The sequence below is a fragment of the Ursus arctos genome, unplaced genomic scaffold (assembly GCF_023065955.2).
Source record: "Ursus arctos isolate Adak ecotype North America unplaced genomic scaffold, UrsArc2.0 scaffold_34, whole genome shotgun sequence".
NCBI lineage: Eukaryota > Metazoa > Chordata > Mammalia > Carnivora > Ursidae > Ursus > Ursus arctos.
In genome coordinates, this window is record NW_026623030.1 from 7,849,917 (window position 1) to 7,863,594 (window position 13,678).

The 13,678-nt window shown below is 53.0% G+C and overlaps 2 protein-coding genes across 8 annotated transcripts in view; both read left to right on the plus strand.

Moving 5' to 3' along the window:
• Positions 1-6,199, plus strand: part of GRK3 (G protein-coupled receptor kinase 3) — a 125,094-nt gene extending 118,895 nt beyond the window's left edge. For 5 of the 6 annotated variants that reach the window (XM_057305773.1, XM_057305775.1, XM_057305776.1 and 2 more), the window contains one exon: positions 166-6,199. In XM_057305773.1, coding sequence (XP_057161756.1) covers positions 166-327 — 162 coding nt within the window. In that variant the 3' untranslated portion in view covers positions 328-6,199. The remainder of the gene's footprint in view (positions 1-165) is intronic. The other variant, XR_007190550.2, reaches the window with a different exon arrangement.
• A 7,035-nt stretch (positions 6,200-13,234) lies between these two features.
• MYO18B (myosin XVIIIB) overlaps positions 13,235-13,678 on the plus strand; it is a 248,424-nt gene continuing 247,980 nt past the window's right edge. Inside the window, exon 1 of one of the 2 annotated variants that reach the window (XM_057305965.1) lies at positions 13,235-13,399. The gene's annotated coding sequence lies outside the window, so the exon portion shown is untranslated. The remainder of the gene's footprint in view (positions 13,400-13,678) is intronic. The other variant, XM_048221462.2, reaches the window with a different exon arrangement.

The following is a 13,678-nucleotide window of genomic DNA, read 5'->3' on the forward strand; positions in this document are numbered from 1 at the left end:
CTCTGAACGGATCGCGGGCAGTGCTTCTCCGGGTGGGGCGCACAGGGTCCCCTGAAGGGCTCGCCCGCCTGGCCCTGCCCCCACAGGAGGCCACAGTTGTGCGGGGCGCCGTGGGGCATTGTCGTTTCCAGAGGTTGCGACTTGTCCCTTTGTGTGTCCGTGTAGAGCGACCCCGAGTTCGTGCAGTGGAAGAAGGAGCTGACCGAGACGTTCACGGAGGCTCAGCGACTGCTGCGCCGCGCCCCCAAGTTCCTCAACAAGTCCCGGTCCAGCGTGGTGGAGCTCTCCAAGCCTCCCCTCTGTCACAGGAACAGCAACGGCCTCTGACGCCCGGGCCAGGAGGGTCCTGGGGAGACGGGGCCTCAAGGAAGCCCGTACCGGGGGTTTTCAGCTCTGGAGCTGGAGCCTTTTGGAGAAGTCTGGGGGTCAGAGGTTCGGTCCACTTGTCCCTGGGGCCCTTCACGGCTGGGAGGACCCAGGATGCCGAGGTGCTCCTGATAGGAGCTGTGACCGCGGTCAGGCCCCGGGCCGGCCTCCCTCCCCTCCTGAGCGCCTCCTGCACATGACCTCTGTCCACGCTCGAAACTACTGAGGAAGCAAGCAAAGTTCTTTCCCTTTCTTACACACCTGTTTGGGTCGACGTGAGCCTAGAGCTTGAGACGATTCCTCCTTATCACTTCAGTCTGTATGTCTGATAGCAAACACATCTTAGACTTGCCAGGATGGAGTGCAGCCCTCTGTGGCGGCAGGTGCCAGATGGCCCGAGCGCTGCCCTGCTGGGCTCACGCGTGTCCGCTCCGCGCTCCTGGGGTACCGGAGGCCAGCGTGCGTGTCCTACGTGCACTTCAGCACCGACTTCTTGATGCCCTGCGTCGCGAGCTGAAAATGTTTTCTGAGAAGGTTGCCCTTGGGCCCCCGCAGTGCGTGCGGCACCACCAGGTACCCGCCTGCCTCCGACAGGGAACAGAGGGAGCGTGCCCTCAGAGGACTTGGGAGTCGCTCATCACTGACGGCGTTCGACAGTGGACCGTTGGACGCTTACAGGAATTCCGAAGGACAGGCAGTGGGTTTTTAACTTCAGGGCAACAGTGATTTTCAAAAATCTTCAAATAAACAAATCGCACTTTCATGTGTCCGGGTGCGCACGACGCTTGGGGGTGAGTCTGTCTTGGGCTCCAACAATTAGCAGTTATAGGACACGGTCATCCTGGTTCCTTCTGCCTGCCCCCGGGACACATATCTGTAATGGATTTGTAGAGGAAGGAAAGAATTGCTCTGTTTCACGTTGTAATATAATTTAAAATGAATTTTATTGACAAGAGAATGCTGAAGAATGAATGTGTTGAAATGAGTTAACCCCGTATGTGAGTTTCGTGTTATCCTTCGCCTGTCATTAGTGAGTGGTACTTGGCCCCAGGTGGGTCGTCCCACGCCGTCACAGCAGTGGGGCGGAAAGGCCGGTCGCCTCATCCCGGGGGCATCTTCTCTTCTCCCCACGGGTGGTTCTGTGCCCTTTTCACGCCCCAAATAAATGCTGGGCTGTAAGAACCAGTGTGTTTCCCAGTGAAGTCCTCTCTGTCATCAGACTGAAAATAATAACAATAATTTTTACAGTCCACGTATTTGTCTTATCCTTAGTGCAATCCTGTATGTTTCTAAGTGTTAACTACTAACAATATAAATAACATCATCATTATCCGCATCCTGCCCTCCATATTTTTAGTGGTTCCAGATCTCTGTGCACTGGGTTTGTTGGGAAAGTAAGTACTTCTTAACGAAATTATATTTTGAGAGTTTGGAAGACAGTTACTGAGAGTTTTTTATGTCATAGGGGTCACTTTGGACTAGAAATCTGGAGGGGCACTCTCCGTCTCAACCACCAGTTGGGGTTTAAGTCAACACGCACGTTCTCCTCTGCTCTTCCCAGTACAGGAGAACAGAGGCACTCCGCACATGCCTTCCCCTGGCTTAAAAGGGAAGAATGGTGTTCACATTCTGGTTTTTTAAGAAACCACGAGCAACAGAAAAGTAGTTGTTCCTCATAAAGGGTGCGTGCCTCGTGGCCTTGCTTAATGACAACTGTCCAGCTGTCATCAGCCCCATCGCAGGCTCCTATCGCTCGGCATTGATAGGTTGGGAATTTCTGTGCCCTGAGCCTCTTGCGGGCAGAGCTAAGGCCCTCCTGTTGAGAAGGACACGGACTCCTTCAGGGTCTGCCCACCCAGGGCATCAGCACGCCGACCCGCAGCTCTTTGAAAGACACCATCTTTGCTCTGGAGTAGAACAGGAGGTCAGTCTGTCCTTTAGAAAGGAAGCGCGAATTGGAAAATCAAGCCTAATTTCAAGTGCTGGGGTCTCGTCTGGCAGGTCTGGTACCCGCACTTGTCCCCGAAGCCGTCTGATAGAGCCAGCATCCCCGCTGCCCCACGGAAGACGCTTCCGGACCCTTCTGTGCCAGCACCTTGTGCCTGCGCGGCCGGAGAAGGCCAGTGCTCTAGAGATCTGTCTCAGAAAGTTTTGAGAGCGTTACCTCATTCCTAGATGGTTGACCCTTCCATGTTCTGACCATGAAAAAAGACACACTTCAGCACCCGTTTTCTCACTCAGAGAAGATAAAGTCGATACTATTTTGTATAAAGTTATAATGTCTTGACTTCATAAATCAAGGGAATTAATAAAGCAAAGTCTAAAAATAAAGATGACTTTAAGCTGCTCTACAATGTATATGGAAGGAATTAAAAACATTCGTGAATCCAAGGTTATTTTTCTAAGCGAAAATATCCTCTCCGTTGCAGTTGCCCCTTCAAGGCGTTGGGAGTCGTGCTTTCCCCTTCCACGTCCTGTTTAAGTATGATTTGTCAGCAAAACTTCTCAAAGCAAGCTGTTTCGCTGCTAATGCAAATATTTCGCTACTCATGCCTCAGATTGACCAATTCACGGACGTCGCAGTGTCAAAACTTGTGTGGAAAAAGCGGGGCCACGTGTGGAGGAAAGCAAGCATCCCGCTCAGGAAAGCCCGCGACAACAACACGCAATCATCTGTTTGAAGCTGTCTAGCTTGACCTGCGATTTGAAATACGCCACATGGGTACCAGAAACAATTGTTCTAAGGCCCTCACTGGCCGTTACAAAATGTCCTTTACCCATTGACAGAGAGCTTTAACTCCATGAAAAAGATCCAAGTGTGGTCTTTGACGATTTGAAAAATTTCGCTCGGCATTTGTAGTTGGGCCAATTTCATAGAGCACGTGACTTTCCGATGGAATTGATTTTTCACATAAAGAAGAAAGCCAGAGTCTCAAAGTCGGACCCTTTTTCACAGGATGTGAATCTATGAAAGGTACTTTGAAATGTGCTGGTGTTAGGAGAAGACTGATTTTGTAGGACTTAATCGTACGTGATTTTTTTCTTCTCAGTAATGTCGTTCAGGGAAGTGTTTCTGGATCGTTCGGAGACGCCTGATGAATTACCTCCCCTGCACCCCTGAGGACTGACAGCTTTTGTGCCGGAGAGGAGGTGGGCTTCGTCGGAGTCTGTGACAGGTGGTGGCTGGGGGGCCGTGGGCTGTAGGGCAGTGCAGTGGGTGTCACTCAGACAAGAGGAGTGGTAGAAATGGGGAAAGGAAGGAAGGCCTTAACTTGCAGGTAAAAAAATCCCTCCCTTTACACCAGGGAAATGACTGAGCTTTAAAGGTGGCTGATTCTTTCCCTGCTTACAACAGGCAGTTGAATAGTAATGATTGTGAGACATGGACACTTTATTTTCGATTATGGAGCCGCTGGACTTATGAATAGGCCATCGGCTTTGTCAGGGCCCCGCACGCCCTCCTGCAACCTCCCAGAGCTAACCCCCCGTCTGTGCGCACCTCGCAGCCACCGGGAGGGCTAGGTGTGGGGGCTGGGTGGCCGCCCACAGGGCCCCGTGGCCAGCCACAGACCTTAGTCACACGTCCACTGCAACCGCAGTAAGGCTCCCCACGATAAGGGTAGCCGGCTTGCGGTGTAAGCCGTGCCCACTTCCAGAGTGAGCTTTAAGAGTTTAAATTTTTGAAATTTTTTTCCCTCCGAGGAAAGGTTGACTCCAGAGGTTTGAATTCATCAATTACTTAAATTCATACGAATATGATTTTTTTTTCTTTTGACCCAGGCCACATTTAAAAAAGAGCTCTTTTCCTGTTGAAGTAATGAGAGTCAAACTCTGGAATAATACGATTCCCTCAAGTTGTAGTGGGCTTGAGATTTCTTTCACCCTCAAAGACTAAGGGACCTGCTCTTTTATAGCCGAGGGGCAGGGATCCTCTCCCCAAGGTGCCCGATGCCCGGCCACTCACTGACACGACCGGGGGAGCACTGGTCGGTGAGAGCAGCACCCCAAATGTTAAATGACCTTTATTGAAACACACACACACTCACTGCAGAAAATGCATTTCATCATTTCATGCATTTCATCAAAAACCTACAGGAACAAAAACTGCATTTTGAAAGTTTCAGCAATTCCCATTCTTACAGTAAACTCCCCAATGCCACAATCTCAGAATCATCCCTGAAAACTGGTAACTCTGCTTGCGAATTGTATCTTGTCCTAATATCCAATGTCTTTCCTGTAAGGGTAGGGAATGGAGAACTATTTCTAACCGTGCACTCATAATTACAAAAGGACTTGAAATTTAATTCCCTGTGTCTCAGATGATTCTGTTCCATGATGTATATATTATATGTGGTTTATAAGCTAAACACTGGCCATTTTTTAAGTTCTATTGTGAAATCGTATTTTTCTATGTTTTAACTAATTACAATAGATTGGGCTTTTTCTGAGTAACAAAGATTGCTGAAGTACGTATACACATATCTATATATTAAAAAACAGAGTTCTATTTTAGCACAAAAGCATTTTATATTATTTATTGAATCCTTACGTTTGTTTTCGTCAGAAACATTCCTTCTTTCTGCTCCTTTTTATTTGTATAGTTTGTTATTTAAAGAGACGGCGGCCCTGTCTGTATTTCGTAAAATAAAGTGGAAAGAATGCACACAGCCACGTGGGGCGAACGTCCCGTCCCCCCCCCCCCCCCCCGCCCCACCATGGACCGTTTGCAACAAAGCTTATCCTCTGGGCTGTGCTGAGAGGCGTGTGCGCTTCCTACGCGACATCGGGCAGCACGCTTGCCATGAAATACCGCTTTCATCTACCTCTTGAGAAGGCCGCCTGCTTGTTGACAGGTGCCCCCAAATGCTTGCTTCCAGACTGGCTGCAGTATGAAAGAATCTCGGTAACACACTCCGGGGGATTCCCTCTTGATGTCAGTTTTAAAGCCGCGGCACCGTCTAAGCCAGCGGGGCAGGTAGACGTCCCCCGGGTCGTTCTCCTCCGGGAGCCGAGAGCCGCCCGCCGAGCATCGAGCATCGTTCCCTACTCCGATCGTGCCAGATCCCCCAAGCAATCCGTCTTGCCGCCGCCCCGAGATTCGGCCGTGGCGCCGGATTTATCAAGTACTACACGGGAGGTCGGTCCTCAGCCCTGGTTACAGGCGGCCAGCCGTGTTTAAAAACCCCGCTTCCAGGAGGAGCGCCTTGGAACGTGACTTCCCCGCGACCCACCGCATCGCTGTTTCAAAATGGTTTGGAAAATGGGGTCTGAAGGTCAAATGCCCTTGTACGGGATTAAAACTTTGCCAGAGGTCTTACTTTTGAGCGGACGGACCCTTAAGGATTTCCAACCAGAACGACCAGTGCCTGGGAGAGGGGGTCCCTCCTCCCATGCTGACGTTTCTCCCTGCCTGTCTTCCTCGCTGGGTAGCCGGCAGTGTGACAACAGAGTCGCTCTATTCTTGGCCAAGTGTCACGCCCTTAAAGAGAGCAAGCCGTTTTCTGTCGTGCGTTCTACAAGGTGAAGCTGGTGAATTAGATCTCGTAAATGTAGACATTGTACCCATGAAGTTATCATTCGTTTTGCTCTCTTCACGTTGATTGTGCCCGTGGAGGTGTGCAGCCCTCTCTCAGTATACACTTACTAGTGCACGTCTGAAGTCCTCGCCCACGGGAGACGCCGTTCCGCGCCTGCGGTCACCCGCCCTGTGCGGGGCACGCGCTGTCACTTGGTATCACCATCTTTCATGGCTACTTTGGAGCAGCAAGGCTGGTTTCCTGTGTTGATAAGTTGCGTATATAAAATCTCAATAAAAAGGCTCTGTACAAAGATACCTACTTCCGTGTGCTGTCCTCCCCGTCTCGCTCCACCCGCCCCCAATTAATTTCTTGATCAAGCTGTTAAGCATCCAGAAGTGACTCCTTTTAAAGAATCCTGGTTTTGAGGACGATCCACACAGAGGCTGATTTTATAAAGAGGAAGGGGGCCGCCGATCTGCATTCCTGCAGATTTGGGGGATTGTTGGAGCCCAGCCCTCTTCACAGTCTCGGGGGTTTGGAGACTGAACTCCTGCAAGATGTGTTGTGGGGAAGAGCCTGTGACAACCGGGCCACAGGGAGACCCGGGGTGGGGGGTCGTCCATCTCCTCCCCAGTCAGTCTAGACCACACTGGGGCCCCCGGGCTACTCCCAGGGTGAGCTTGGAGTCCGTCTGAGAAGCGCAGACCCCACTCTCCATCGCTGCTCCCATGGAGACGAGCTGAGAGACCCCAGGGTGCATGTCAGTGTAAACCAGAAGTCCAGGCAGGTGGTGGCGCCAGGATCCCAGCTGCCGGACACACCTGCCTGCCTGGGGGCCACGGGCCGAAGGGAGGCCGGCTGCTTCCTGTCCTGGGGCTGGGAGTGCCGCCTGTGTGGTGCGGCTTCAGGAAAGAAGGAAGGCAGGACTGACGCAGGCAGCTCTTTGGTTTCCCTGGAATGTACTTGTATTTGCCAATTCGAAAACCAGTTGACAGGGTAGTTGACAGGAGGCCGGGCTGTGGAGCGGGTGGGCAGCTCCGTGGGCAGCGGGCGGCCACGCGGGGGGCCCGTGGTCGGATGCGCCACTTAACCGAGAGCCACTCCGCAGAGCTGCCGGAAGCCTGTTCCTCCTCGGGGCCTGAAGGAGGGGTTAGCGCGGGGCACCCCGCTCCCAGCCCGCCTCTCTGGGCTACCTGTTTGCGCTACCATTTTCTCGCCTCTGAATTACGAGAGTTGCATGAGATGAGCCCGAGGGAACATTCCAGCCAAAATATCGTCCAGGTTTCCAACGAAGGGTAAACGTGAGGGGCTTCGGCAGGACTTGCGAGCAAAAACGAAGTGCCCACCACATCCCAGAGTTTCTTCCACGTTGCCTCCCCGCTCAGCCTTGTGTTCCCAGCCTTCCTCCCCATCCTACCCTTCCCAGTCCTGCCTCGATGTGCATGGCGTGGACTTCATGGCAGCATGATGGGTGAGGATAAGAGGACAGGAGCCCAAGGCCTTCCCCTTCCTCAGGGGCCTGGGCTGGGAACCACATAGAAGTTTCTCGGTCTCAGCACGCTTGGGGCTGGGTCATTCTCTGGGGGGACAGTGGGAGCCATCCTGTGCCCTGTAGGATGATAGCCTTCTCAGAGTCTGCCCGCTCGATGCCAGTGTGTACCCCCCACCAGCCCATCTGGACAACCAAACTATCACCAGACGTTACCAAACATCCATTGCAGGGAGCAAAACCACACACACACACCCAGTTTTGAACCCCTGGGAAATTCTCGGTGTCTTGGGGACAGAGTTGGAGCAGGGACTCCATAAAGGTGCAAGGTTGTTGCTAGGGTTACAGGCCAGGCCTCTTAACCTCTGGGAGGCTGTGTGGACCATGAGGTCTCCCGTGCAGCTCTTGTGGCCAAATTCATTGTCATGCCAGGACATGAGCTTGCCGTGGTGGTATTGAAGGTAATGCCGGCCCTGAAGGTGGAGGAGCACATGTGAAAACAGGGGGAGTGAGGAGGAGCCTGGGGGGCTTGGTCAGTTAAGCGTCCGACTCCTGTTTCAGCTCAGGTCATGATCTCAGGGTCGTGGGATCGAGCCCCGCCTCGGGCTCCGCGCTGAGCGTGGAGTCTGCCTGAGATTCTTCCCCTCTCCCTCTGCCCCTCCCGTGCACACTCTCCCCTTCTCTCTCAAATACATCTGAAGGGGCACCTGGGTGGCTCTGTCGGTTAAACGTCTGCCTTTGGCTCAGGTCGTGATCCCAGAGTCCCAGGATCGAGCCCTGCGTCGGGCTTCCTGCTCAGTGGGGAGCCTACTGCTCTCTCTCCCCCACCCCTCCCTCTGCTTATGCTGTGTCTCTCAGATAAATAAATAAAACCTTTTAAAAAATAAAATCTTAAAAAAAAATGTGGCCCAGGGCTTCCTCTGACCACTGCTTCATTTCATTCTGGATGTCGATGTATTGGACAGATTTTTCTAGACCGCAGATCAGATCCACCAGACACCGTGGGGGTGGGGACATGAAACACCATGCCAGTGAACTTCCCACTCATCTCAGGGTCGACTCTGCCCACAGCTTAGGCCAGCGACTGCAGGGGTGAGCACGAGAGCTTTACGTCCAGAGGTAGCAGTGGTGCTGAACGTGGTCATGAGTGACTGACTCCACCTTGCCAAATATGTCCTGGATGACCTTGGCCCGGGAGTCTACAGCGGACAGTGTCATGTGCTGTCCGGATCCTCCTTCACTGAAGGACTTCTTGTCTGTCCTAGGGCTGCAGTCATCAGGTGGCCCTCAGCTGTCTGCCCCTTCAGAGATGCCTTAGTTACAGAGCGCCACCTTGCCCGATGTCACCACCTTGCCAGGGTGCCCACATCCAGTGACTGGTTGACACAGAGGGACAAAGGCCTGGCCATCTTGATCCCAATTTGGGAACAAGCTAGCTCTAGAGGTCACAGTGGGGTGCCCCAGGTTGTTCCGGGACCCTCGTCACAGCTAGACATTTCCCTCTGTCCGATCCTGATTCCTTCTCCATTCTTCCATAGGCCTAGACACCAAGAGAACTCCTTCATAAAGTTCTGTTCATTACATTCTATCTCAGAGTCCACTACCCCTGGGGAAACCAGTCTGCAGTGTTGTTCCCGGGGCCGGTAGGAGACAGCAGGTGCTGACGTGGGGTGTGGGGGCTGGATCACCCACTGCTCGGTTGGCTGTGGTCACAGATGGGAACTGATGGTAGTAGGTGGAACATAGAAACCCCCAGTTCAAAGAGAGGGGGGCTTCCAGCATTCACATTTGCAGCAGACGTGAGTGGGGATGGTCCGCCGCTGGCTGCTTTGTCCTATCGAGCTGGGAAAAAACGCAATCTAAGATAGAACTGGAGCACAGAAAAGGAACCTTGTGGGGACGCCTGGGTGGATCATAGGTTAAGCATCTGCTTTCAGCTCAGGTCATGATCCCAGGGTCCTGGGATCGAGTCCCTGCATCAGGCTCCTTGCTCATCAGGGAGCCTGCTTCTCCTTCTGCCCCTCCCACTGCTTGTGCTCTCTCTCTCTCTCTCTGACAAACAAAATCTTAAAGAAAAAGGGAAGGAAGGAAGGAAGGAAGGAAGGAAGGAAGGGAGGGAGGGAGGGAGGGAGGGAGGGAGGAAGGAAGGGAGGAAGGAAGGAAGGAAAAAGAAAGAAAGAAAGAAAGAAAGAAAGAAAGAAAGAAAGAAAGAAAAAAGAAAGAAAGAGAAAGAAAGAAAGAAAGAAAGAGAAAAAGAAAAAGAAAAAAGAAAGAAAAAAGAAAAAGAAAAAAAGAGAAAGAGAAAGAAAAGGAACCTTGTGCATATGCCCCTGGGAAGATAAAACTTCAAGGCTAAGAGACTGATTTTCCTGATTTACGGAAGACCAAATTGCATTGCAATTTCCTTGGATGACGAGGCATTGGTCAGAGGTTGTCCCATGTCCACCATGGGAGACTTTGCCAGAGGCATGAACCAGAGGTGACGCAGGTAAGGTTGGTCTCGCAAAGGGGGCTGAACAGAATTTTGTTTGTGTGGCTGGCCTGGTTCCGTCTGCTCAGCGAATTTTCAGAGCTGGTGTCCGTTTGTCATTGATTAGAACAGACCCTCACTGAACTGTCCCCTCTTTATGTTCCCTGCCCATAAATACAACTTACCCCAATCCCCAACCCACTCGCCTGCAGCTTGCTACTGTTTGCTTGTCCTGAATTTGCAATCCCGCTGCTATTCCTGAATAAACTTACCCATTTTGAGCTTTGCTTCCATTTACTTGTTTATTTAGGGCAACAAAGCATGTGAGAAAAGTGGGAGAGAGAGTAAATCCTGGACAGTGGGACTGGGAGGCTATCGCTAAGCTTAATGGGTGCTTTGGGGAGAGAGAATAAAAAGCAGAGAGGGATTAGTTGCCAACAGAAGGCCAGACGTGGGAGAGTAAATGCGTTCGGGACCCCTCTCCTAGGCTACAGGATTGTCACCCTGGCAAGGACATCACGAGCCTGGCTGCTCTGAGCATGGGGAGTGCGAGGGGAGGAAAGCCTGCTGGGTGCCAGCGGGACACCTTGAAGCCATCCCATGAGAGGACGCCAGCATCACTAGGAAGGTCAGCTTGGCTCTCCTCTGCAGGCGGTGCAGAGCTAGGAAAAGCTTCTGCAGATCTGCATTTGGTCATTCAGTCATTCAACAAGCATTCACTGAGCACCTACCACGGGCCATGAAGGACTAGAATGGTCAGTGGCATCAGGATCCCCATTTTATAGAAGGGAACCCTGAGGCCCTGAGAGGTGAAGACACTTCTTCAAGATCAGGATGGAGCCTGGCTCCAAAGCCTGTGCCCTTCCCTGACCCCCAGAGCTCTGTGTAACACACAGCTCCAGACTCTGGCCAGGAGGTGGGCTTCGGGGGTCCCTCTACAGGGATCTCTGCCACTTCCACCCTCGGTGCTATCGTCTTCTATTCACCAGTTACTTTATCCACCAAAGATTCCATGAGCCCCTCTGCTCAGTGCCTGGCCTGGGGCTGGGTGACCAGGCTGAACAGGAGACCACAGACAAGTGGGAAATGGACAGACAGACCCACAGACATCTAGAGAACGCATGATGTGGGACCAGGTCCTGGGACACCTGCTCTGGTCCAGTTTCCATACATTTGGTTATTTATTCCATATCCATTTATGGAGCACTTACTGTGTACCAGCCACTTAAAGACACAGATACAGATAGACAGTTCCCCTTCATCTCTGTGGGGACCATGACACACAGGCCCCCCAGTAGTCACGAGGGAGGGGATTCTCATGATTACCCCACAACCCTCAGACGCACGGGACTGTTCTCCAGTTTATCAGCACACACACACACACACACACACACACACACACACACACACACGGTTCTCTGAGAACAGTGGGGGTGATCAGAGCCCAAAACGAGAGAGGTGGGGGGACGGCACTTAGCCACCAGGAGCCAGGGCGGAACAGTCCCCTAGCGTGTGGTGACATGGGGTGCACTGGGGGCCCCTGAGTCGCAGGCTCTATGGAGATAATGAATAGAATGTGGCATCCCCAGGGACAAAAGAGATGGGCCACCAACAAGGGTCCTACTCAAAAAAGAAGTTAAGGATGATCACGACTTAAGTCACCTGCCCTAATAAAATATCGCAATTCAGGGGCGCCTGGGTGGCTCACTGGGTTAAGTGTCTGCCTACAGCTCAGGTCAAGATCTCAGGGTTCTGGGACCGAGCCCCGAATCGGGCTCCCTGCTCCGTAGGGGTCTACTTCCCCCTCTCCCTCTGTGCCTCCCCCACCCCTACTGGTGCGCGTTCTCTCTCTCTCTCTCAAATAAATAAAATCTTTAAAAAAAAAATAAAATATCCATCTCTTAGCTATTTTGTGGATCCAGAACTGACCAGCTGAAGACGAGGCCAGGTCTCCAGGGGGAAAAACTGACCACCCCAGGGCAGGTGCACGCGCTCACGGTTCCCTAGTCTGTGCCCCAACGGACCTACAGCCACTTGGACCGTCCCTGCTCCAGAAGCCCCAGAAGGGGCCAGTTTCTCGGGGGGCCCTTGCTAAGAGGGCCTTCACTTTCTAGTCCTGTCCTGCCCCTTGGGGAACAAAGCCTGGAGACCAGCAGGCAAAAGCTCAGCCAGGTGACAGAATACGGCTTGCAAGGGCTGCCCTAAATCCCAGCGCGGCCAGAGCGATAACTTGGTTGTCCTGGTGGATTTTTCAGCACCGCAGTCACCAGGGGAATAAAGCAGACACGACTAGTGCCCTCGGGACACAGTTGCCTCCAAGTCAACCGACACGGCACTGCAGACGGAGGCTGGCGGAGACCCCCAGCCCGGGCCTAGAGTCATTTCTACACGTCCACCCCACCACGTAGGACCGACGGCCATGAAAAGATAGACAAGATTCACAGGACAAGCAAAGCGCCAGGAGGCTCGTTTTAGCGCCAGGAGGAGGGTTCACGTTTCATCGTCCAAAGAAAAGGGTTTCCACGTACTTCCAATAAATGCTACATCTCAACCCCCAGAAGGAAACAAGTACCTTGAGAATCTATTGTTCTATCAGCCACGGGGATAGAAAAGTAACGTGTACTACGGGCTTAAAGGTTTCTTAAGAGAAACAGCACGCTCTGTTTGAATGGAGTGATGGTGGCCTTAGGAATCAGAAAGATCTAGATTCGAGTCCCTTGCGAGCTGTGTGGACGCCCATGATGTTCTTAACCCCTTGGCGGCCTTACTTTTCTCCTTCTGGGCAGAGGACGCAGTACTTTTCATAGCCTCGTCCTATTGGCGGCAGCATTTATGACTGTGCCCTCTGGGGTCGGCACTGCCTGGGTTCGAATCCTGCCCTGCCACCTCTTTGGGCGAGTTGGTTGACCTTTCTGTGCCTCAGTCTCCCCATCTGTCAAACGAGAGTGGGGAAACCCCGACCTCGGGCAGGGTTGTCGGGAAGAGCGAATGAGCTCAGTGGAGCCCGCCGGTGGGTGTCCGGCGGGTGACGCCTGTTTTCACGCCCTGATTGTTTACCAAGAGGCAGCAGAAGTGGCTCGAGTTATTTTTTTCCGGAGTCCAGCTGGAATGCGGAGCCGCGCTCTCCTCCTCCCCCACCTCCCTGCGGCCTCTGCTTATCTGTGTGGGGCAGGATTGTGTGTGTGGCCTGCCTGGGACAGGGATGACGGGTGAGAATGTGCTGTCCCCTCCCCTGCTCCTTGCCACCAAATATGTCCATGCTGCCCGATGCCTGGTCAACGGCCACCCCGGGCTGCCGTCTCCTGGCCAGACCTGGGGCTCACCGGCTAATTTTAGAAATGACTCGTCTGCTCAGCTGCTGCCATCACATTGGCGCGGAGGGAGGGTGTGGGGAGGACGGGGAGGAGCAGTCAGGGAAGGGGATGTGTGTGAGGGTGTTCCTGACACTTCTCCTTCGCCCCTGCTATCCAGGCTTGGTGGGGTCTCTGCGCTGCCACCCGGGGAGATCTCTCGGGCCGCTGTGGTTCCCGTGACCCGTGGCCTCGTGTGGAGAAGGTACTGTGGGACGAGGTTTTACGAAGGGCCCCTTGCGAGCTGATGGGCGTAATTTTCCAGAATGTGCTTTGGGGGGCCAAGGCGGTCCGTCGTCTTGGGGGCCTCTCGGGCTGGATGGCCTCCGACAGCGCATACGGCCCGATTAGAAAACAAGAGTCTTTCATGGAGGGATTTTTTAGAACAAAATGCTGGGGTGAGCGGACTCTTCTAAGGATCCCCCTTGTCTGTCAGGCCCCAGCCGTCTGCTGATCATTTTTTAAAAATACGTTCAGAGTCATG